This window comes from Chinchilla lanigera, unplaced genomic scaffold, assembly GCF_000276665.1.
Source record: "Chinchilla lanigera isolate Chin_1 unplaced genomic scaffold, ChiLan1.0 scaffold00050, whole genome shotgun sequence".
Taxonomy (NCBI): Eukaryota; Metazoa; Chordata; class Mammalia; order Rodentia; family Chinchillidae; genus Chinchilla; species Chinchilla lanigera.
The window spans coordinates 2,405,928-2,432,013 of record NW_004955451.1 but is presented as its reverse complement, the minus strand read 5'-3'; the positions used below and the strand labels follow the sequence as shown (position 1 = coordinate 2,432,013).

Genomic DNA, 26,086 nt, shown 5'->3' with positions numbered 1-26,086 from the left:
AGTCAATTCTGTATTTCTGATCCGCACTTGAGTAGTGGCGTTGCTGGTCTGCAGGCTGCTCTTTTTTAAAAAGCTGATCTAGTTTTAATTAACACACAAAAACTGTATGTATTCTCTGTGTACAACGTGATGTTCGGAAGCATGCGTGCACTGTGGAATGGCTAAGCCGGGCTAATTGACACGCGCGTTACCTCATACAGCCTTTTTTGTGGCGAGGACATTCACAACCTCCTGGCTGAGCCATTTTCAAGACTATGACACATCATTACTAACAACCGTCACACTGCTATAGTGCAGAATTCGAATTTATTCATCCTATCTAACCAACATCCATCGCTCTGCTCTCCCCACCCTCTGGAAAACAGATTTTTGCGACTTTGCCTTTTACCTCTGGGGAGAGCTCACTTGCCCTGCGGTACAGGTTACCAGTGAGGCCCCGGCATGAGGAGCTCCGCTAGCTGCCTGACATGTTGATAGCTTGAAAGTGGCAATTATAGGAGTTTTTGCACTCCAGAAAGTCCATAAATCAGGGTTCCTTGCTTCCTTTGGAGAGCTGCTTATTAAATGTTTAGCACCAGTGTACTCGCTAACCCTGTACGACAGCGAGCCGCGCATACAATGGCTTTGGTGGCTGGGGTTCTGAAGCAAGTTCTGAGTCAGCCTCACTCATCCTTAGGCAGAGACACCAGCTGGGCTGCCTGCTCACAGGAAGTGCGCGCTGGAAGGCGTTCGGCCACTGGCCCATCTCTGCTGCACCGGAGAACCCAGCACTCAGTGCCACTCTGCTGTGTGACACCAAGAGAAGCGGGGTTGTGGGAGGAAAGACAGGGACAGCAGGTGGGTGGGCGAAGGGTGACTTCCTGGGCCCCCGCCCCACGGCCCATATTTCCCTGGCTGTCCCTGGGCACAGGTGGGCTGTGCTCTGCCACCAGCCTAACGCGTTAGCTCCAGTTAGAAATGTGAAAAGTGATTTTCACCAACACAGCAGGAGACTGGTGAACTTCCACGATATCTGCTTTACTGACTGGCCTCTAAAAATGGAGGCAGATTTTAAAAAAACATTTACTATGGTCAAAGACCAGAAAAAAAAATGAATCCTTTTGGGTGACGAAAAGTTTGAGGAAGAAAATGCAATCCCTTTGCGGAAAAAAAGGGAGTCTCCTATTTTCTGAATCATGGCTCATGCAGTTTTAATTTCCTCTTTTTTTTAAAGTTCTTTTTAATTTCACAAACCTCCTTAAGGCCAACAAAGACTCTCCTGAATCTCTTCGCTGTCTGGCCGGTGAGTCACTGCCAGTTCTGCTCAGGTTACTACTATCTATGCCAGGCTGCAGCTCCACCACTGGACTAAATGCACCTTCAGAACGGCCTGCCGAACCATGCTGAGGTGACCTGGGGGCATCTGAGAAGGTGGCTGCCGAGGAAGCCGACCCAGGGCCTCCCTGGCCCTTGGAAGAGGAAGGCTCCTGGGAGTGAATCCAGCAACACCAGGCTCTGATTCTCGGGAGCTGCGGCCGGCCAGGGCACCCAACCTGCAGGGGAAGGCCGTGCCGTGGGCAAGGTTCAGAAAGGCAGAAGCTTCTGTCCTTCGGTCGGCCCCTAGGAGACTGGCTCACAGCCCAGGAAGTGGCCCAGCCGCTCCTCATCTCTGCATCCGTGTGGGAGAGCAAGGGCTTGGAGATGCATCACCTCGACTTTGGGGTGGGAGGATAGGGCTGGTGTGGTCCTGCTGCGTCTGTGCACAGGGGTGTGGGACATGAGCTTCCTGCCACTTCTGACACCCACATCTTTCTTTTCGGGAAGAAGGGAACTTAGAGAAGGCCAGTTCTCAGCGATGGCCGTCTCCTAGGGGCTGATAAGGTGCTGCTCTATCTCCAGCCAAACGCTTCTCTTCCTGTCTTGTATCATTGATTCCGTTCCGTTCATGTGCCACTGGCACACAGGCATTCGGGGCAGGCCAAGAAGCCAACTAACAGCGGCGCTGGCCTGGGGCTAGGGAAGAACAGGGGAAAGGCTGAGCGCTAGGCCCAAACATCTACAGACCTGCAGGACCCACAGCTCAGGGAGACGGTGTCAGGCACTTTAAGCCCGAAACCAAATGCTCTGACTCTAAACCTTGCTGGTCCTGGTTAGGACCTGCTCCAGGGTTTTCAGTTTCTCCTTACCGGGCTCCTCTTTCCAGGTGGGCATGTGGGGCAGGGATGCAGCAATTCATAGCAGAGAATAATAGTCTCAAGAGGACTCAGGCTAGCAAGAGAGGAAAGGCTCTTCGCCAAGGACTGCTCAACACAGCATAAAGCTCCTATTGACCTCAGAGAGCTGGGATGTGGCTCGTTGGGGCAGGCAGAATGCATGGCTGAGTAGTTACCGCCAGCACGATGGAGGGTGCAGAACTGTGTTAGAGAAAGGAGGCAGCCTGTCTTACAGTCATATGGAGAGGGAAGGATTCTGGGCTCTCCTGAGTGCAGGAGAGAGAGAGAGAGAGAGAGAGAGAGAGAGAGAGAGAGAGAGAGAGAGAGAGAGAGAGAGAGAGAGAGAGAGAGTGTGTGTGTGTGTGTGTGTGTGTGTGTGCACGCACGCAAGCACACATATCTGCGTGTGCACGTGTGTGCATGCGCACTTGACATAGGGCTCACTCCTCATCTAAGGATGTTTTCTGACTGCCCTAAGCGTGCAGGGAGCCACTCCAGACCCCAGATGCTAGGCTCTCTCAGGGGCAGGACTCCGGGGCAAAACGCAGCCTATGAAAAAGACACCTGGGGGCTGAGCCAGCCCTGCCTGCTGCAGCCTTGCTCCCTCCGAGGCCGGTGGCTCCACTGACACTTCCCATTCATAAAGCCTCTAGCAAGACCGAAGAGCGTGTGCTGCCTTAGCACTCAGTACCTAGCACTGCTGGAGGACTTGGGCCTGCCTTCCCGTGGAGGTGTCTTTCTAGGAGAGACTTACACAATACAACTGCATTTCTCATTGCATTTTTCTTATGCACTGTTCCATGTGGGGGGGATGGCTACCCTGGGTTTCCCAATACCACATGCTTCTAAAATGGACCGCAATCAGAATACTAAGGAACAGATGCTAAACACACACACACACACACACACACACACACACACACACACCCTTGCCCTGCTAAAGAAGCTGCAAAAACAACAGGTGCCAGTCACAACCAAGTCAGGCTAGCAGTCAAATGACATTTTACCTGTTCCTGATCCCACGACGTCCCGGCTTGGCGACTCAGCCATGGCATCAGCAAGCCGCTCCCGGAGGCCCTCCTCTGTGTGCTCCATGGAGGACATGTGCCGTAGCCCGAAGCCCTCAGGCCAGCTCCCGCACACCTCCAGCAGGGTCACGCTCCGGTCAAAGGTACCTGTGGCACACACGGGACAGCTGGCATTGAGTCCATGCCTGCAGAGGGCAGGCCGTTCTTCTTGTCTGCAAACCACCAATGCCCTTCCATGCGCAGGGCACCAGGAAACAGGAAGGTGCAGAGCAGACCAGCTCACGCCGCCGATGCGAGCGTGCAGGCCTCTCAGGATGACCTCCGTGCCACTGAGGCAAGTGGATTTAAAACTGCTGCTGAGGGGTGACAGGGTTCCTCTAGTCTTCAGGGACCCCAGCAAGCACTGAGACGAGTGTTCACCCTGGCAGTGTGTACACCGAAAAAGAACTGGGGTGAGGGAAGGGGACCCAAACCCCTCTGCTTTTTCCTATTTGATACTATGGGCCTCCACCTAAAATGTCACTTAAAGATGGGGCTGCATTATCTAAATTTTAAAAACACAACTTGTAACCACTGTATCCTATAGCTTACGCCTAATCTCCTCACTTTATAGTTGACATTCTAAGAGGTTATAGTTCAAGAGTAAACACAGGTTTGCAGCAGACCTGCTGATACCTTCGTCTAGAACTCACTCTACCCCACTACAAAGCTTCTCCCAGCTGCCCAGGGACACGGGCACCATTTCAGGGATGCCAGTAATGCGGCTGGATGATAGCATCTCTAGCAAGGACCCTTCCTTAGTCCAAAGCTGCACCCCAATTCCAAAAAGTACACGGAGTTCTGCTAAACGCAAAGATTAGATTTTACATTTAAGATCACTTCAAAGCTCAAAATTTAAATGACTCTACTTTCTTCTACGGCGAGTCTGCTGTGGAAGCTTATTTCACCCACTCTCTCTTGGAAGGAGATTATAGTCATGCTCTGTTGCTTTAAGCACATACCATTTCCCCAGTGATTAGGTAACTGAATCCACTACATTTATTGGGCTCGGTTCCTGCCAGCACCAGGAAGATGAGGAAAAAATGCAAATGCCAGTGTTCCCCAAAGTTAAAAGTCCATGAGACACACACTCTTTATCAGGCCTTGCTTCTCCTCTTTGATCAGCCGTCAGAAACTATCTTCCCGCAGCGGGCAGGACTGGAGAGTGTCAGGCACACCCTCCGCCACTGACAGGTGGTAATAGAGAGGGTGCGAGCCCCAGCCCCGGCAGGCGGCCCTGCCTCTGATAATGGCCAAAGCGGCGTGGTGATAACCGTTAGTAAACACGCAGACAGCCAGCGCCTCCATACATCAGCAAAGTGGGCCAGATAATCCCAAACTCTCCTAACCAGACAAAGGCCCTTGGCCAGCTTGCTGGGATTTGTATGTGTGGCAAGGGCTGCTACTGGCTCCTGAATTTCATCAGGCAAGTTTGCCTTTGATTTATCTCTCACCTAATTGTGGGGTGGATTCCTGGCACTGGCAGATGGCAGCATGCACAGATGCACCTCCCCAAGAAAGCGTCCGCCTTGGGTGTGCATATTTGGGGACATGCTTGTCAGGGAGGACTCCAGCACGGGGAGCTGCCCATCTGCCTTCCCTCCCAATGAGTAGGGCTGGGACATGGCAGTGGGTTGTGGGGGGCCGGGGGTGGGGTGCTGAGTGTCACCGACTGGGCAGAGTGGAGCAAGAGTCACACACTGAAAGTGTAAAGCCCGGAGCCCACACTCAACCAACACTGGCAAAAACTGCTGGGGCCCGGCTCCCTGAGGATACAGGCTAAGGACAGAAAAGGCTTTTTGTTCTATGCCTAGTCACAAACAAGTCCTCTATCTCCTTTCTCCACCTCCGAAGTGGAACGAACAACTCTTGTCCTGTCTCCAAGGAGCAAGAGACTGAGCAAGGTTTCCCAGCAGCCTGTGCTTCCGGCCAGCGTCCCCACAGCGCGACCTGACAAGACCGAGAGCTACAGCCTTGTTTCCGCAAAGGGTCTGCCCAGGACACACACACTTAATGACGTCAGAGAGAGGACGACAAGAACACATGGGTCTCTCCTCTCTGTATACTTAGCTTCCGGTACACTCAGGTTTCAGAGTCTGGAAAGCAGCGAGAGAGCGAGTGGCCTCTCCCTACCCCGGAGCAGGTCGCCTGCCTCTGAAAGGTGCTCGCTCAGTGTTTTACGTGCCACGTTTAGAGGTCAGGGCAGGGGAGCTGGCAGCAGGGCAGACAGGAGCATCAGAACCCAAATGTGGAAGAAAGGAGAGAGTTTTAGGAAGTATTATAGCAGGAAGGTTCTGGTATGAGGCAGGCCTAGTCAATGCTAGATGGCCAGCCAAGTGTGTAATACTTTACAGAATAACAGCATACAGGAGAAAGGATTGTGAGCTAGTGTAATAGTTGAGAACGGAAATAGATCTGAGCTTAGAGACACTCTGACATCTATTACCTACCTGACATGAGACAGGAACCTGAACATGGAGAAACAACGCAACCTCAGAGAGCGGCTGCAAGGACTGCGTTAGATAAACACAAAAGCACCTGATGCGCTGTAAGTGCCGTGGACATAACAGCGCGCACATGTCTGTGTTAATCATAACAAGGGCGCCCAGCTTTAGAGCCCTTGAAGCCACAGGGTAAATTCGGACTCTCATGGTGATCCCAAGTGGTAGTACAGATACCACCTTAATTTAGCTCCTCTACCTTATTTGTGGGGGAGGAGTTGGGAGCTCAGAAAGATTAAGTGATGGCTTCAAAGTCTCTAAGTGACAGATTTGGAACACGGGCTCTTAATTCTTAGCTTGGAGCCCATTCTATCAGCTCCCATGCCGTGTCCCTTGGTGGCACCCACAGAGAACTGTTACATGGAGAAATGGCTTCTTTCTTTCCTAACTTGTTCTGAGAACTGTCACCTTCAGCCAGTGCCTTTCAAACACCTTCCCACTCTCACCCAGCCCAAGGCCCCTGCAGCACCATGCGCTTGGTGAAGAGTCATCCTGTCTACTGAATGGCACACAGGAGAAAACACAGGAAGTAGAAAAACCGAAAGTGATCGGCCAAGGGTATCTTGATCGTTTCTACTGTCCTGAGAAGTCTCAGAGATGGAAGAGCCAGGGGCTGGGGATTTAGCTCAGCGGCACAGTGCCTGCCTGGCAAGCGCAAGGTCGTGAGTTCGATTCCCGGTACCAGAAAAAAAAAAAAAAAAGAGATGGAAGAGCCAGTGGTCCTGCTCCCTCTGCTAGCAGGTGGCCCACAGGAGCTCTGCAACCCCCTCTTCCTGTCCTTCCCTGCCGCCAGTGACTGCTCCTCGGCGGGGAGAGCAGGGCCTGCTGGGGTCTCCCTGCCCTGCACTGAGCGCAGGGCTGCAGGTGCACACGGATCAGCAGGCGCCGTGGGGAAGAGGCCAAGCCCTTGGAGGGTGAGGTCACCTCTGGGCTTTTAGGAAACTGCACGTCTGGTCAGCGCTGACAGCACAGCCATCGCTCATTTGGCCGGGCCAGAGAAGCTCCCTCAGACGGGGGGCCCTTTGCATCCCTTTACATGGACAGACCCATTTCAGGGGAGGAAGGGGCTCAGCTGATACAAGCTGTCTGCAGAGCACAGGGTCCGCATGCTCAGCAACAGAGATGCTCTGCTGCAGCCACACTGCTGCTTATAAAGCCCTCTCACGTTCACTCTTTCAGTTAACGCACACATTCATCAAATATTGATTAGTGTCCACTCTGATACGAGTCAAGCACTGTACTGAAGGACAGGGAAACAGCGTAGGGCGGGTGGGGAGAAGAAGAGAGAGAGGGGAGGGAGACAGAGATCTCCGTCTTCCACAAAACTCCAGGAAGAAGCAAGCAGCAATTATCAGCATTTTACAGACTTCTACTTTATTGAGTTTAAGAGAGGAAAGGTGACTGTTTCTAAACGTTACAGTCCTCGCATGAAACCTACAGGAAATCCTTCCCTTTGGGGCTGCCTCCCACCTGCTATTCTCTGAATGCCATTCTCCAAGACCTAGTTCAAGTCTGACCTGCTCGATGAAACCTCCAGCAACTGACTCCCCAGAGTGAGACCGGTGCTGTGCCGCGGACTATGACAGCACCACAAGTACTTCACTTTCAGAGTAAAGTTGATCAAAGCTGCAAATTTACCCACAAAAATGTGTGCTGTGCATGCCCGAAATTATGCAAGCAATTTCAGGGTGCTGATGGATGTCTCTGAAGTGCACCTGTGGGTGCAGGTTTATCTGAGGACCCCTCAGGTCACCCCTAGGGTCTTATTCCCGTACTGCTTCACAGTATAGCCATGACATGCTTTCCTAACTAGTTGAAGGCTTGATTTCTTCATAATGGAAAGAAGCATAGAACTCTATGTCACCATCGCTCAAAACAGATTTTTTTTTATTCATTATGACCATCTGGGAAAATTGACAGTCACTTTGGAGTCAACATAATTTTTGTAGGGTACCACAGACTGGACATCCAGGGCCAGAGTAGGTAGAAAATGGAATTAAAATTAAATAAGAGGAATGAAGAAGATGGTAAGTGAGCAGAAAACAAATTCACAATTTCACTCTACTGCTGCCTCTGCGCTTATTTTAGATCTGAGATCCCGGGAACCGGACAAAACCACCTGCCTGAAACAGCACAGAGCACTGGTCTCCTACAGGTGAGCGTGCGAACCCTGCTCCCCAGCTTGGCAGCCCCCCAGAGGAGGGGTGGGTCAGGTTCTTGGGTTTCACAGACCCATTAAAGGCATTCTGGGACAGCTGGTGAGCTGGCAGCTGCCGGGCAGGCTTGGGGAGCGCACGTTCCGCCTTTGTGTGCTGTTGTCAGAGGGGCCAGGACGCTCGGGGTGGCAGTGGGGTGGGGCAGGCGGGATGCTCCTCTGCACTGATAGTGTCTAATCACACCTCTGCTGTGTTGGAGCCTGTGCCACTGCCTCTGCTTTGCGTCAGTTACATCCAGACAGCGTTTGGACCCTGCTTAGAGCCTGTTGATCAGATTTCCAGCCACCAGGGAGGCCAGATACTGAAAGCAAAGGCTACATTAAACAATGCTCTCAAAGCATCAGCCCTTCTAGGTGAGAGCTTGTTGTAATAATGATGTCAGTGACAACTGAGCAAAGATTCCAGGCACCATAAAGGCAGCCACTGGAGAGTTTCCTTGCCTAGCTCACCCAACTATCAACCAAACTGAGCTGAAGGTCCGTGCCGTGGGAACATGGCCTTCTCCCACTGCACACTGGTCCACATGAGCACAGGCTGCGGACATGAACTTTACCTGAAGCAGTGATCGGTTACATGTTAACTTGACTGGGCTAAGGGATGCCCAGATAGCTAGCAAAACATTATTTCTGGATGTGTTTGTAAGGGTGACTCTAGAGGAGATTAGCACTTGAACCAGTAGACTGAGTAGAGATGATCCCCTCTCACCAATATGAGGGCCTAAATACAACAGAAAGGAGGGAGAAGGGAAAATTTGTTCTCTCTCTTTGAGCTGGGACATTATCTTCTACAGCAATTGAAAATTGGTGCTGTTGGCTGTTAGGACTTGGGGCTCAAATTGTGACTTACTCTATTAGCATCGTGGTCCTCAGGCCTTTGGACTTGGACCGAGACTTACTCTACCAGCAACCCTGGTTACCTAGTCTTTCAACACTAACAGCCATACCACTGGCTTTCCTGGTGCTCCAGCATGTGAGTGTGAGGGAGAAGGGCTCCACAGCTTCCATAATCAGGTGAGCCAATTGCCATATCAATCAGTACATCTCTGTCTCTCCCTCTCCCTCCCCCACCCCATCTCCCATTGGTTCTGTTTCTCTAAAGAGCCCTGACTAACATGCTCCATCACTGGGTATGTCTGCAAGCGTGTTTCATTACATCCATCTACACAATGTCATGATGAGCGGATTGGTTCACTGTAGGAAAGCAGGTACGGTGACAGGCTATGAGGACGCCATCTTTCTCTCTCAATCTTTTAGGTTGGTTCCTAAAATAACTACAGACGCGGACTGCAGGATGACATTTTGGGCCGTGATGGGCTGCGTGTGAGAAGGCGGTCCAGGAAATTGTAATGAAGCTGATAAATCTCTATCATCTGTGACGTCACAGCCACCATGACATCACAGTGCAACATGCTGTGTACATATTTGCGGTGATGCTGGGTACAGACAAACCTACCGTATGGCCAGTTATACAAAAGTGTACGTAAGTGTATGTATAATGCATAATACTGATAATAAATGATTAAATTATTGGTTTTTCTAGTCACTATGCTTATTATTATTATTTTAGGGTGTGCGCCTACTTAAAAGAGTATACTGTAACAGAGTGAGTCACGGTACGCAGACCGTGGGCTCATGCGTCTCATCTTTACTGTGTCTTGTCATGGAAGCCTTTCCTAGGGACTGACCCATACAATCTACATTTGTGCAAGTACACGCATGGTGTTCACACAACAAAATTCCCTAACAATGCATTCCTCAGAATATTTCCTGCTGTTAAGTGACAAGTGACTATAATTCTGTAATTCACAGACCGGCACCCGGCAAAGGGACAGGGACTCCAGTTTGCCAAACTTGTGACCATCAGTAAACCACGTGACCTGTGTTCATCCATGTGGCTGTGAACTTAGGTTTGGGCATTGGCCTATTTTTAAAGGTTATTCTACTCCAGTTTGGAAGGGAACTGAGCAAAAAGAAAGGAAAAGGTGCCAGTGAAGAGCAAAGAAATGCCTAAGTGAATGTGGGCACGCCAGGAGACGCCGACGTGCCAGGTGTGGTGCCGGTATGCACATCTGTTCTCACCGGCCACAGGCCCCTGAGGAGAAGGGACGATCACTGGTTACAGGCCTGTGTATAGGCTGCCACATGCGGCCACCATACCAAGTGGTTCTGAGCCAGAGAAGAGAAATTCAAGAGTAACAAACCCTAAGAATTTCTTTGCGATTTAACAGGTGCTTTGTCAAGGAAGCCACTTTTACAACCGCAATATAGGATCATAATGCATGCTTTAAAGGTTAGAATACAGACTGTAAATCAAGACAGTTAGTTATAACTGGAATTCTCCCTTAACTTTTCTTGGTCGTATGGGTCACTAATCCCTTCTGAGTCCTTCCACCTGAGGAATAAACGAATGACTCCCGTGGTTTCAATGCAATTAACAACACCACACTAACGGAGTAATGGTAAAAGGATGTTTGAAGTATCCTAGGGTAAAAGCTACCAAATTTCATTTTCTACACACCAGGTACCATAATCAAGCACTAATACCACAAGAGTCTTGTTTTTACGTAATTAAAGGCACATGATAAACAGAAAACCTGGGTTCGAATATCAATCCTTGTTACTTTCTCATTGTATGACTTGGGGGAAGTCATTTCCCTGCTTCAGACATTCAAATGGTTGAATGGTGTCCCCCCTAAAATACAGACTCCAAAGGTGACCTTATTTGGAAATAGGGTCTTTGCAGGTGTAATTAAGGCTCTGGAGATGAGACCATTCTGGATCTAATATACGCCCTAGTTCCAATGACTGGTGTTCTTATAGGGGGGATCATAGACAAAGGACAGAAGGCTATGTGAAGACAGAGAACACAGAATAGCCACCAGGAGCCACCGGAAGGTAGAAGGAAGTGTTCTTCCCTCCCTCTGGAGGGAGTGTGACCCTACTAACATCCTGCTCTTGAATTTTGACCTCTAGGAGTATGAGAGAATAAATTTCTGTTATTTTAAATCACCAACTTTATGGTAATTTGTTATAGCCACCCTTAGAAGGTAAGAAACCTGTAAAACAGAGAAATGAATATTTGCCTTCCTATGAGTATCATCATATAGTATATGTGAGAGTATGTTGAATAAAAATTATTGGAGGCCATTGCTTTGGATTGAATTCTTGCATTAGGCCTTAAGATATCTGACCATATCAAAATGGAGTCACTCACGCTAAATGTCACATAATGAAACCAAAATGTTAAGGAGGCAGACAGATCTCATAACAGGAGATTCCAGTCTCCTGAGTCAGTTTGGTAAGGTAGCTCCCTCACTATCCCTTACAGAAAAGCAACTTGAGGTTAACCAGTGAGTTACAAACTCACTGCGTGCTCTTTCAAGTGGGGACTCCCACCCTATTTTGTAGAATGGAGACCGTCCCCCACTTCACAAATTATAAATAAAAGGCAATTACATCTAAATAAATTTGTTATAATTTTGTGTACTGACAGTTGCTTTGAAAGACTGCACAGGGCCATTCAAACATACAGGGTTATCCCTTGGGCGCAGTCAGCAGTTCTTCTTAGAGGCTAGGAAACTCTGTGAAAGGTTCAGAGTGATGGACAAAATCTTGGACCAGCAAATAAGCAGCCCAAGGAGAACCGTGGGGTAGGGAACAGCCACATCAACTCCTAGTACCACTGACATTGGTTACGTGTTAACTGCACAGCAAGCACCTTTGATGGGGAGTCCAAGCATCAAGGTGGGGAGTGCACCCCACGGGGTAGAAATGGCCTCTTTAGCTCTGATAAAGGCCCTTATAATCTCAACGACCTTCCTGCTTCTGAGGATGGGGAAAGGACTTTTTAGTTCCTTAAATTCTTTAATAAAGAAACAGAATTATATTCAACATGGTAAAGACAGAATGATATAGACCACTGCTGACAGGAATATCACGGGTATCCACCATCTGAAGGACTATTTGGCAAATATGTATTAAGAATTAAAAATATACCCAAACTAGCAGATGTGGTGGTGCACGCCTATAATCCCAGCACTCAGGAGCTGAGGCAGGAGGATTGCAATGAATATGAGGCCAGCCTGGGCTACATAGTGAGAACCTGTCTCAAAAAACCAGAAATAAAACAAAAACACCCAACCACTAACCTAAGAATGCCATTTACAGAAATTTAGCGCAAGGAAATCATCTAGTACACCAAGAAACCTTCATGTATAAAGATGCTTACTATTACTGAACATTGCCATAAGAAAGGTTACTTATTAAGTAAATTTTATGTCATGCCAGCAATAGAGTATTAGGTATCAGGAAGAATGATGTTTATAAAAGAAGAACTTCTTTTATTGTTATGTTTTTGCTGGGGCTTGAACCTTGGCCCCTGCATGTGCTAAGCATCCAATCTACAGGGAAAATTCTTTACACAATGCTAACTTTTTAAAAAGATAAAAGTATATAGTTAATATTATTGAGCAATATAAAAAATGAACAGAAAACCATTCTCAATGATTCACGGAAGGATGCTAATGATGGTTGCCTCTTGGTAACTAGGTTATAGGGGACCTTTCTGTTGCTTTACACTTTTCTATATATTTCCTACAATGTTTGTAATCGATAAAAGGAGAAGAGGAAGCATCCAGACATGGTGGTGCAGGCCTGTAATCCCAGCACTCGGGAGGCTGAGGCAGGAAGATCGCCATGAGTTCAAGGCCAGCCTGGGCTACATAGTGAGTTCAGGGGCAGCCTGAGCTACATAGCGAGACCTATCCAAAAAAAAAAAAAAAAAAAAAAGGGAGGAGGGGTGAAGAGAAAGTTGAGAAAAATGAAGAAAAGTTAAAGTTGCCCTTGAGAGTAACCCGCATGCTGGGAGCAGGCTGGTGGGCGGCACCAGAGTGGAGGCCTGACCGGGCTGCGCGGCCGCCCCTGTCCAGCCCTGGGCTTGGCCGGACTCGCAGCAGGCAGGGGAACCAACAGCTCTGTGGCCCATGTTTGACTCTTCTCCCGGTGGCTGTGCTGGCTGCACGCAATGCCGAGTCACCCCTGTGTACACACGACAGATTTCTTTTTAGTCTGTACCAGGAATGTGCACCAACTCGTGTGAGACATGGCAGGAACAATTCTGCCTCTGTACAAATTTCACACTTCAGGTCAGAAAGTGCCACTGGAACAACTTTAGAGCTGATTTTTAAAGTCCTTTACTTGTCTTGTTTGTCCCTCACTAGTAACTGTCCTTTGGATAAACAGGACACAGCTTCCGAGGAGACGCCCTTTCTTGATTGTCAAAGAATGTCTGAGTCCTGCGCACGTCATGAGGCCATTGAGCAGGGACCCGGCTGTCTGCCTCAGAGTCCAGACATCAGTCGCCACTGTCCCCCTTGGAAGGAGAATCTGACGCTCCATGCTCAGACCCAGGGCAGCTTCAGAGGCTGAGGTGACTTCTAAGATGGGCAGACACTTGGATTTCCCAGACTGAATCACACCCCGCCTTTGTTCCTCTGCTCTGGAGCCGGCACAGTGATAATTTTTACCCCTCCAAGTGGGAAGGAAAGGATCGCTCTGTAGCTAGACTGCAGTGAAAACGTTTCCTTCAGGACGCTCCAGCCCGCTTCTGAGGGCGAAGGGAAAATGTCTGAACACCACCACGTTGTCAGGTTCCTACAGCAGGGCTCAGAATAAACTGCAGGAAAACTGTGTCTTCGGAAACCTAACAATTCCGTCAGTGGAAAAACTTCATGGAATCCTATCTCTCAGACAGCAAGCACACAAACCGGCCTTCCTAGGTCGGTTCTGATTCCTCCACGTAATTAGGTCTGGGGTTAGCTCAGATAGCAGGACAGATAAAAGCGCTAGCATTTGCTGAGCGTCAATGGTGCGCCACGAGGCTGATGCTATCATTCCCAATTTACAGATCAAAAAAACTGAGGCAGAGAGATGTAAAACATCTGTTCAAGATGACATCAAAGGCAGCCAAGATTCTGACTGTAGGCTCATCTGGTTCCAGAGCCTGCACTTTCCCCACTGAAATGCATGCAAAAACTGAATTCTGAAGTACGGGTACAGGCCCAGCGAGGAGGCGGTCAGCTGTCTTCTTGCCCCACCGCCAGCCCAGCGCTGGGATCGAACTCAGGGCCATGGGCTGCCAGGCAAATGTCTACCACGGAGCCACAGCCCAGCACATTCCCAGCGGTAATGGGTTCTTGGAGTTGCGCAGCAGAGGCGGAGGGGAACAGCCGAACAAAAGCCCTGAGACTCCTGTGCTCCACGAAGGAGCCAAATACAATGCTCTCAGCGGAGGAGAACCTTGAAGTCTGAGACCTGGGGCCAAGAAGTCGTCTGCTTTTATTAATCAAAGATGTTTCAAAAAGCATCAGATTTATCATGACTGGATTCAGATGTGAGGCCCAGTAAACACACACGAGTGGCCTGTCCTTTAGGAGTATTTTTGACCCTTTCCTCTCTGAGAATCTGCACTTCCTCAGTGTGAGACCCTGCTTCCTGCCGGTTGAGGTGTCAGGAATTTCAAAGGCCAGGGAGGAGTTGGTGTTACTTGCTCCTGGAAGATCCTGGGGCGGCAGCTCCCGGGAAGGGGAGGAGAACCAAGCTTGCACCAAAGGCGAGGCTCCTGGATGTGCCTAGGGGAGGTGCTATAGTTGGCTGGTCTGATGGCTGCCCCTTTCCGATTATGTCAGGCTACAGAGCAGCATTTCCGTCGGTAGTGTGGCCGGCCCTCCATGTCCTCCTGCCTTCTAAAGCTATCAACTCTCACTCCAAGGGGTAAATCTGAACCAGATTTTCAGCAGCAGGGGTCTTGTGATGAACAGCTGGGCCTGGCCTGCCATTCTGACACAGGCGAACAGTGTGTAACTTTCCAGGCCCTTCCACCAAAGCTGTGCAGCAAATATGAGACCTTGGGCTTGTCGCAGGGCAAGACAGAGGCAGCACGGTCTGGGCAGTGGGGGGAGCGCTCCCCGAGCCCGGCGGGGCTCAGGCAGGGACAGTGTGAGCGTGTCCCCTCTCAGGAGGCGAGGAGAGGCCATGGGAGTGGAGGCTGCTCAGAACACTTCACATAATTATTCTGTTTTAATTACAGGATCCTACGGACTTTTACCACAGGTAGAACAGATGCTGTCAACTCTGTTTTATAGACAACAACACTCAGGCTATGGGGGCTGTCAAATAATCTGCCGCTGAAACCTTATCTTCTCCCCTCACAGGGGAGTGGTACGAGCACCTGTCTCAGTGGACAAAGCGACACGCCACACAAATGGCCCCATGGCGCCCACGGAGGGCACAGGGTAGAATCACAGGCCTTGATTTCTCAGGGCCTTGTTTCACAGGGGCGCCCTTGATCTGCAGCCTCTTTTCCTGGTCTTGTAGTTTGTGGGGATGGCGTAGGGCTCACCTCGCTATCACTCAAATTTATCATACTAGGCGTGTTCGGAGTTCGGCCTACAACTCAAACAGCAGGCGCCTGGAAACTGTCATTTCCTGCCTTAACATGTCACAGCATTTTGGCTGGTCACACTGACTCAGCTCCCCAGGTGTGGCAACCAGGAAGGAGGCAGGGAAAAGTTGAAAAGCTGCAGAAACACACAGCGTGGGCAACGAGGCGTAGAAATCTTAACAATGACAATAATCCCTTATGCTGCACACCGCTGTACCCTCCGTGAGGTGCTTTCACAGGCGTTTGCTCCCTTAACTCTCCCAACACCCCTGGGGAGGGAGAAAAGGCAACTGCTAAGGCCCGTCTCACAGCAGGGAAGTGAGGCGAGGGGCAGAGCCCGGCTGGAGGACCAGTCTGGTGCTCTCATCTTTGCTAATCAGACTGCGGTCAGAAACCAGCCACGGGCCCTCCCAGCCCGCTGCGTCACAGTATGCAATTCTGAAGATGCCTAGGGCTCCGCGCTCGCTCAAGCTGGAGAATCAGCACTTATGCTGCATGTCCCCTACTCAATCTGTCCCCTAAAGTGTTTGTTAGCTGGTTGTATCTGCTCTGGTTAAAAAAAAAAAAAAGAAAGGAAAGGAAATTGAGGCCCTGGGAGGGGATGGGACGTGGCCTGTGACCGAAGCAGGAGCAGACAGGACCCTGGTCTCGCCACTCACGCTTGGGTCCATCACCTCTGCTTATTTATCCAGCTGACATTCAACTGGCGTCTCCCTTTGCTTCCTCCTCCCTCTCCGCTGAATGAGTTCAAGTCTCAGGCCGCCCACAGCTGCCCCTGGTTCCAGCCTTGTGTTAAGTGTTAACACAAGTTCCAGGGACAGGGTTAACACTCTATTAAGGCAGATTTTCTAGGGAAATTCATACCTCCTGCTAACGGGCTAGGAGTCGAGTGGGAGTGTGGGGGCACCCAGGGGCCTCCTCTGCACAGCTGCGGGAGGACAGGCCGAGGCCTTACTCCCTGGAGAGAGGGCTGGGAATCTAACTCCCCTCCACAGGAGGCTGTGCGGAGGGCTTGTAAAAAGCCCACTTCATTAGTAAGTGTGAAAAATGCCCAATAACTGTGTTAATCTGGTTCTGATTTCCCCTCAACTCGCAGCTCTCACTCTGCCAAGTTTGGTGCCTATGGATAAAGAGATTCCTAGGCCATCGCTGGAGCCCGGGGCCGGCATTCCTCTCCTTCCCCTCACTCCTGTTCCACTGAGGCCAGGATGTTACGTTCCCTGGCTAAGAAGCAAGTTCAGAAAGGCCAGAAGAGCCTCCTCGTATGCTTTCCTTGTGTCAGAAAGGCCAATTTCACCCACGAGGAGGACACAACATATTTTGTTTCTGCTACACTCAGGCAAAGAGCAAATATAGAGTTTAGCCCAGAATGTTTGTATTTGTGTGTACATAAAAACTTATCTGTTAAATTTTTTTTTTTTGGCTTTTTGAGATAGGGTCTCACTAGGTGGTTTAGGCTGGTCATGAACTCATGGTGGTCCTCCTGCCTCAGCCTTCCGAGTGCTAGGATTACAGGTGTGCACCACACACCCAGCGATCTTTTTATCTTTGGACCGGAAGTACATAACTGACTAGAGGAAGATCAAATTCATTTATAAGGAGGACAAAAATGAATGAATGTCAAGGGGTCCTTAGGAACATCCTGGAGACCTCATGTTATTATGTCAGACAGATACAAACCTGTCATTTAATCTGAATTAGGGTAATAGCTGAACAAAGGAATAAACGTCCCACTCTGGTTCATCTGAGTTGTAGAAATGTCTTTTGAGTTGAAAAGCTATAAAAATAGTCTTCTTATATCTCTTAAACTGCTTTTATATAAAAAAGTAAATACATAACAGCAGTGTTTGTTGTAGAAATTTCTGCCAACCAGCTTAGTAAACTTGCAAATTTAACAGAACCTTCCTAGGCAAGTCATTAGTCCCCACCAGGTTTCCCTTTACAATGAAAAGGCTTGGACAGGAGATCCAGAGTCCTCTGATGCAGGAGGTGGCTTTCCTGGTCTCAGGATCCAGAATGGGTGGATGACTCATTCCATCGCCCACTGGGCCTACCCTTGGAGGTACCAGCAGGGCCAGCAGTAGCTGCTTGTACCCTTTGAACCTAGCTGTAATCTCTTCTCCTCATTTGGCACCTTCTTATATCTCATTCTTTTTTTATGGAGACAGAATCTTGCTATGTAACCCAAGCTAGCCTCGAACTTACAACCCTCCTGCCTCTGACACTGCAAGATGCGGGTGGAGGCAGCTCCTCTGAGGCAATGAGTTGATTACAATGCCACTGAGCCTTGTAATCAGATGGGAGGGAGAGCACTGGGTAAAGAGGAGGAAACTGCGCTGGTTCCAGTTCTGTTAGGTCCTAGCCAGGCAACCTTATGCAAATCACCTAACCTCACGGAACCTGTTTTCCCCACTGTGTAAGAGGGATGCAGAACCTTTAAGATTATCTGTGTAATCCTGGATTTCAAGTTATACTACAAAGCTACCCTGATAAAAGCAGCATGGTACTGGCACAAAAACAGACATGAAGATCAATGGAACAGAACAGAAGATGAAGAAACAACCTCAGGCACATTTAGTCATCTGGTCTTTGACAAAGGGGCCAAAAATAAACACTGGAGGAAAGACCGCCTCTTTAACAAGAGGTGCTGGGAAAACTGGTTATCCACATGCAGAAGATTGAATCCAGACCCATATCCATCACCATGCACCAAAACCAAATCAAAATGAAAGACACAAGTATTAAAACACTTCTGTACAGCAAAGGAAACTCAATAGAGTGAATAAACCACCTACAGAATGGAAAAAAAGTTTTCCCAGCTACTCCTTGTACAGAGAACTAGTATCTAGAATTTATAAAGAACTAAAAAACAATAAAGACTCCCCAAATAAAAGACCCAATAAAAAATGGGCAACTGAAATGAATATCCCTCTCAGAAGTACAAATGGCCAACAAATACAAGGGAAAATGCTCAGCATCGCTGGCCACCAGTACAAACAGTTAACAAATGCTGGCGAGGCTGCAGGGAAAAAAGGCACCCTTATACGTTGCTGGTGGGAAAATAAACTGGTACGACCACTGTGAAGATCCCTCAAAAAGCTAAAACTAGAAATGCCATTCAACCCAGCTATTTCCCTTCTTGATATCTTCTACAAAGAATTAAAGACATCAAAGTACAGTAACACATGTTTACCATGTTTATAGCAGCAAAACTCATAATAGCTAAAGTTTGGAAGTGGCCTAGATAGCCATCAACAGATAAAGGATAAAGGAAACATGGTATTTATATATAATGGAGTACTACACTGCCATGAGCATTGATAAATTTGAGTCATTTTTAGGAAAATGGATGCACCTTGAGACCAAAATGTTAAGTGAAATAAATCAGTCATGCAAGCTTAAATATCACGTAACTTCTCTTATATGTATGAGAAACCCAAGATATAAATAATTTCAAAAACTGAAGGTAAGTAGTAGGAAATTGAAAGGTACCTCTTTGCAAATGGGAAGGAGATGGGGGAGAAGAAAAAGAACTAAGATGGATTAAGTAATGTACCGAGCTCCTAAGATGAATGTAAACAATATGTACTGCAAACATGTACTAATAGACAATTTTTAAAAAAGACTATCTGTGTGATCTGAATGTAAAGGGTTGGTTTTACTCCCAAGAAGCCAGGTGGCCTTTGGCTGGTACTTTCGTCCTCTACTCTAGATCCTTTGAGATGTATGAATCACGGCCAGGCTGTCTGGCTTCCTGCGGCACAGTGAATGTCCACACGGTTCAGGACGCTGCCACCCTAGGAATGTGAAGTCACCAGCTTTAACAGTGGATGAGACACTCGATTTCTGCCCTTCTGAACTGAACCAAGCTTACCCTGAAGTTATTCTGATGTCCCCAAAATATTTAAGGGCCAAGAAAGCCCAAGAATAGAAATGGTCGCAAAACAGCTGCCCATGAAGGGTTTATGAATGGACAACCCTTCACCACACAGCATTTTAATCAGCAGAAGGGATCGCAGGACTGAAAAGGAACTGGCAAAAAGCATTTCTCAGCCACTGTCCTCGCTCCAGGCAGCAGCACCCTTAAACATCTTATTCTAAAATAAGCCCGAGCCGCGGAACATCGCAGCTCTCCTTTCTTAGGGCCGAATATTTCACTATCCCCAGCCCATGGTCTCTATTTGTCCGCCAACAGACACACGGTTTGTTTCCAGATTGTGGCGACTGTGAACATCACAGCAATGGACATGCGAGTGCAGGCATCACAGGACGTGGCATCTTCATTTTCTTAGGGTATATCTTAAATATACAGAATAAGATTTAGATTTAAAATAAAACCACCCCCCCAAAGAAGAAGTAGCGTGCTGCCTAGAGGCACATTCTTGATTTTTCTACTCAGTAGATCCCTTCACTCTGAAATTTTATTAATTTTTTTTTAGACAAGGTCTTGGTATGTGGTTCAGGGTGGCCTTGAACTCACTATGTAACCCAGGTTGGCCTCAAACTCTCAGCAATCCTCCTGCATCAGCCTCCTAAGTGTTGGGATTACAAGTACACACCACCATGCCAGGTCTCACTCTGCAATTTTAAAGTACATATAACTTATTTTCCATTTACCTTAAAAACACTATGTCCCAAACAGTTATTTAGGACAGATTATTTATATTGACCATTAGTAAGTGATAATGCTTGAATTTCACAAAATCACCATTTCACACAAGGGGGAACAGATCCTCTGGACCACTGTTATGCCCAGTAAATACTTTTAGTAGAGATAAAGGCCGTAGGTACAAAACTACTCCTGACAGGAGATGTACTAGCAAACTTTATTTCACGGAGTGCTGGGGACACTAAGCAGTGTTAGGTCTTAAACATATAAGCAAGTTGAGCCAGTTCTTTCCCCCAGAAGATGTCTTCTCTGTCTACATACGGGACCTCTCTCACACTTCTTCAGCAGTCAGCTTTTAAAGATATGTTTGTTTTTTTTTCTTTTTTAAGTGCTGAATTGCATTCAGGCCCATCATTCACAAAATGGGGTGGATCATCAGACTGTCTACACCGGCGGGCAGGGCTCCAGTCTAAATGCTTTCAGGGAAGTAGAGCAGGACCAGCTACTGGTCTAAAGGCAGGATTCTCCACTGGAGTCCCCAGTACTCAGCTCTTAGAACCTCTCCGCTGGTCAGCAGGTTAGCATTTCCATCCCAACATCTGAGGGACTCACGGCACAGTACTGGTGGCTCCTGACAAGGACCTCAGGTCAGAAGGTGTCTGTGTATTGAGCGGGCGGTGTGACTAGCTGCTGAGAACCCCAGGCTATTACAAAACGAGCGTGGGTCTGGAGCATCATCCCCAGGCCTCCTGAATGGGAGGAGTCACCCCAGATGCTTTCTGAAAAAGCAAATTCTTGGGCCTTTCTCTCGGGCAGTCTAGATGGTAGTTCTGATGTGGTCAGATTCTTATCTAGGGCTTTTGAGATCCACTGCTCCAGGGCAGCGGGTCATCAAACTGAGTCTGTCTGGGATTACAAAAGACTGTCCCCTCAGGATCATGGCAGCTGAGGTACGAAAACATGGTCCCTGTGGACAACCCAGTATTATAAAGGAAAGCTCCCAGCTGGGTATGGTGCTGTACATCTGTAATCCCAGCTGCTTGGGAGGCTGAGGCAGAAAGATCACAAGCTCTGGCAACTCACTGAGACCCTGCCTACCTTGACTAGCATGTGCAAGGGTTCCACCACCAGTACCAGCAGGAAAAATAAAAGGAAAGCTGATTTCACTGGGAAACTGCTGACTACTCCATCCTCCCTGTTTCCTAGTTCCCTCTGGCTTCCCTCCCCTCTCTTTCTCTGACTGTCCCAAGGCCTCAGTCTCCTCCATCTGCGCTCAGACTTTGATGCTTCTAAGGGACCCACCCTTAGCCCTCTTCTTTCTCAGCACACTTTCCTGGGTGAGCTCATCTACTCCAGCAGGTACAAACACCACACCCATGTGAGTCACTCCCAAAATTGTATTTCTAATTCAGTTTCCTCCGGGGCTCCAAATGCATCTGTGTACCACTAAATGCCTTCACAGGGATGTCCAACAGGCTCATCCAGCTGAAGCGCTCCAACATAAATTCATTACCGTACTTCTCCAAAGCCATTACTTTCCTTCCCTGTTCCCTGCCTAGTGGCAATAATGCTTGTCAGGGGCTCCAGCTGGGCCTTCCCGTTCCTCTCCAGGACATCGGCGGATGAATAAGGACTGTGGACTTTCGCTTCCTCAGGCCTCCTGAATCTACTCTTCATAGCCCCTGGGCTCACACTCACTGGTTCTTGCTGGGATCATTCCAACAATTTTTACCCTGGCCTTCCAGTCACTTACTATACGGGTTCCTTCAGTTCATTCTTCCCAGTGTACCCCGAGTGATCTTTTCTACATGCCAATCTGAACACCTTCCTCACCGTCCTCAGAATGAAGCTCAGCCTTCCTTGAACAACGATCACGTGACCCCTCCCAGCTCTCCCGACCCGGCCCATCTGGGCCCTGCCACCCTCTCTTTGCACATGCAACACTCCTCCCTAGCCAGGCCTACTCCTCCTCGAGAATGGGGAAACCTGGAGAAGTCTGCCCCTGCTGGGTCTGCCCTGGGCCTTCAAACAGCCCTCAAGACCCTAGGCTCACCTTTCCCTTCATTCCACAGTTTAATCCACCCAACAACAGGCACCTGGGTGCCTACTCTCTGCTCCAGCCACTATACTGGCAGCTAAGGATTTTGGTGAAGGGAAAACCAGAGGTACAAGAGCAATAAAATACTCTCTGGTCTGTCCTTTTCGTGAGATTGTAAGTTCCTGCTGCTGCTTCTTTTTTAAGTCTCTGTGTGCCCAATGCACAGCACCGTGCCTCAATTCCTTGCACCCTGCAGGAAGGAGGCAAGGAAGAAGTGAACATCGTTTAGTCTGGAGAAGGGTGTAAGAGCTAGGATGCCAGCATTCCAATACCCAAAGAGCTATTTTATGGAAAATAGATTTTCATGTGTGTGTGGCTTTGAGAGATAGAACAGGACATGGAGGGAAAAGATAAGGATCCGGCACAGTTCAGGCCAGTGTGAGAAGTGGTGCCATGTGGCTGACCAGCTGCCCACTGCAGACCCAGGACTCCTCCCAAGCTCCAGCTCTACTGTGGGCCTTCCTGGGACCCCTGGGGGCTGGGGCATGTGGCCCCACTACTCACCCACCCCAACATGGTGCCTGCACACCTCCTGCCCTGGACATGATGCACATAGGATTGTGGTCCCTACACCAATGTCACCGACTCAGACTCCTGCCAAATGCTGGGAGAGTATGGCCCCCAGGGGCATGACCAGATCAGCACCACTGCCCCCTGCACACACCAGTGACTTCCGATTTTATTCTGGCAACCCACTGACCCATATCTTGACATGCTACAACTGGTACACTGAGTATTTTAAGCCTAGAAATCCTTAACTTTTACCACAAAACTTCCTATTTGTCTCACTTCTTTATTCTTATTGATAATGTGCTGTGACCTCCTTGGGCCTGCCAGCCCCTGGAGCCCTCCGAGTCTACTGGTCACACCTCTTCACCACCCAGCCCAGTGTTCGGGATGCACAGCTCGGATCAACCCCTTACTGGACCATCTACCGCTCCTGCTTTGCCAGGCCACTCAAGAGCTCCCGTCCAGCTGTCTAGCTCCTCTGTTCCTGCTCCTGGGCTGCCGAGAAAGAAAGTGCTAGAGAAAACCTCGCACTGGTGTCAACTGGCACCATGACAAATTTATCAGCCAGACCCTCTTTGCTCCTCCGCCTTTGTTCACGCTCCTCTTTGTTCCTGGTCAGTTCCCTCCTGTATTCCCCTCTTCCCGAGCTCCCCAAACTTGTCACTCCTCGCTCCTTATTCTTGGCAGGTGACCCGCCAACTCACTGCCTCTGGGATTTCTTTTCCAGTTCTTTCTTTTAAAGATTCAGAAGTCCACGCATCTTCAAAGTGACCCAGTGTAGGAGTGACAAGCTCAGAGCGCAGCCCCTGAAGACTCGTCCCGCAGCCAGTGAGGCATAGCAGGCGCGCAGTTTCCGCTGATGAGAAAGCAAGAGTGGCAGGGTGGCTGGGAACAAGAGCACGGCTCTTCCCGTCTTTCACTTCCCGCGGAATACATTCAGCAGTGTTTTTGATTCTGCCCTTGTCACTTCCGCTCTTCGTCAGAGAGCTGGTGCTGTGTGAGGCCGAGTGGCACTCTGAGGTTGAAGGAGATGGCCATGTCTGGCAAGCCCCTGCCCCAGGCGGGAGGTGATAACCCACGGTGCCCTTCGCTCCCTCCAGGTGGGGAGGGACAGAGCAGCTCTCTCTCCTGTGAGACGTGTACGTGTGTGTGCTTCAGAGCCACCCAGAGATCAGAAAATGCCAGTCAGCAGTGGCAAATGGGGCCAGAGTGACATCACAACTCTTTGCCATGGATGCCAAGATCCTTGATGACCTGGGCTCTGCCTACTTCTCCAGACTCATCTTCTTTCACTCTTGGTAAGCACTGTGCTTCCTTCAACCTCTGGCCCTTCAGAGCTTTGGCTTGCTTGTTCTGTGATCACGGCTTAAAGAGAATTTCTTCCGGGAAGCCATCTCTGACCCTCTCCTAGTTTGGGTCAGTGTCCCTGATCTACCTAGCTCTGCTGTTGTGTCTGTTTCCTCTTCTAGAACATAAGTCCCTCAAGGGCAGACAGGTCATCTGCTTTGTTCTCCATGGCAACCTCAAAACTTAGGACCCACTTTCCTGAAGGTCTACTTATGGGTCCCAGAGAATTACGGATGCTGGAGATGGAAGACCCACCCAAGAGAGACTCTACCCTGGACCACCTGGCCCAGGTTCCATAACGCATGGCTCTAGCCCTCAGAACAGGTTCTTCTATCAAGAAACCCTTGTGTCTGGCAAGGGAGAAGCAACTGGCAAGAAGTTGGGCCCTTAAGACCAAGGGATTTAATGTCAGAGGGTGACCTGGGGAGTGTCCTCTGAGCAAAGAGGGCTTGCATGTTGCAGCTCTTAGGCTGTAGCCTCTCTCAGACTGGAGTTCTGGGCCAGTCTGCCTGCATCCTCTGCCCACTCCCCAGCTCCTGGCCCTAGTCACCCTGCTCTCTGACCTCGCTACTGACTCTCGCCTGTCTTAGTCCACCCAGGACTTCTCGCCAACTGCACTTCCTCTGGGCTGATACGCAAGCCTGCATCCAACCAGGCCCAAGTCTCCATCCAGCCGGGTCCGCGTCCTGCTGGAACAACCCACCCTCACCAACCGGGCACCACACATAGCACTGGATTTTGTAGCAGGAGGAGAGAGGAGGGGTGAGGGACGGAGAGGGTACCCCACGGAGGTTGAATTGAGCACAGAGCGCTGACACGGATTTGCTTTTCTCTTTCTAGGCAAAATGCCCAACTGGCACTGTTTTTAGAAAAATTAAGCTGCTTTCGACTTAGAGGATAATCACAAGTTCCTGGAGGATAATACTGAGGAGAGAATCTGTTGGGAGAGCATCTGATCACACTCGGATCTTGCAGCGGCATGGCAGTGGGACGTTAGTTATTTCGCCATGCAGTTGTCTGGCACAAAGCTTTGCATATATAGTGGTCCCTTGGTTCACAAACTTATTTTTTGATTTTAGGGAAGACGCCCAAGTTTGTTTGTGTGGGGAAGATGGCCACGGTTGTGCTTGTCACCCAATGTGGAGTTTATGAACAGAAGCAAAATTCTGTTAAATGCTTTTGTTTGAGAACCAAACTGTTTGTCAGCAGAAGCATTTGTGAACCGAGGTACCACTGCGCTTCCTTGACTAGTACTTCTTAACTAGGGTTATGTCATCTTGGGAGCTTTCCAAATATATGGAGCTGTGGAGCCCACTCAGGCTATGGTCAATTTCTAGGGCCTAAGACTGGGGCTGGGGTATCTGGCTGAGCTCAGGAGCATCATGGCAGGGAGGGCTGATAGAGGCACTTGGCATTAACCTTCCATAAATTGATCCTTTTTGATTTGGCCCAACACCGTAAGTTCACGACTCCCATCAGGGCCAATTGTGTATATATCTGGTTACTGCTTTTCTGACAATTGTTGCTGTGACCTAAGCATGTTCTCAGACACGTTAATTCCTTAAAACTAAGATGCCATCCAGGTATGGTGGTGCACACCTGTAATCCCAGTACTCAGGAGACTGAGGCAAGAGGATCATTTTGAGTTTGAGGCCAGCCTGGGCTACACAGAGTTTGAGGCCAGCTGGAACTACATGGCAAAACCCTGTCTCAAAAATAAACAAATAAACAGAACAAAAATGCCATATTATTTCCATTTAAAACTTGTTACCAAAATCATCTCTGAAGAGGAGTGGCTATTTATGTCCTACTGCTAGCTGTGAAGATTAAGATATTCCGGGGTCCAGTGCCCGGGAAACCGCGCAGTGGGGAGTGCCGGCCTTCGGGCTGGCCCCCAGCCTCACAGGCACCCGGAAGGAGGGCCCTCAGTGCCTGGGAAGCCGCACAGCAGGGAGTGCCAGCCTTTGGGTCAGCCCCCAGCCTCGCAGGCGCCCGGAAGAAGGGCCCGTGGCACCTGGGAAGCCGCGCAGCAGGGAGCACCAGCCCCCCTGCTGCACAGTGGCATGCGCTGGCATGCGCTGGCCCTCACACCAGCCACCACCATGC

The 26,086-nt window shown here is 49.3% G+C and overlaps 1 protein-coding gene and 1 long non-coding RNA gene across 2 annotated transcripts in view; one reads left to right on the top strand and one right to left on the bottom strand.

The window, feature by feature from the left end:
- Bcas3 (breast carcinoma amplified sequence 3) overlaps nucleotides 1-26,086 on the bottom strand; it is a gene marked incomplete in the record, with an annotated part of 520,369 nt that overhangs the window by 18,212 nt on the left and 476,071 nt on the right. Inside the window, 1 exon segment of the mRNA XM_013519304.1 lies at nucleotides 3,200-3,367. Within this exon segment, the coding sequence (XP_013374758.1) occupies nucleotides 3,200-3,367 (168 nt within the window).
- Nucleotides 7,672-9,468, top strand: LOC106149668. Its single transcript, XR_001235978.1, has 4 exons — nucleotides 7,672-7,739; nucleotides 7,849-7,915; nucleotides 8,831-8,986; nucleotides 9,230-9,468. It is a non-coding gene; the product is annotated as an uncharacterized LOC106149668 (long non-coding RNA).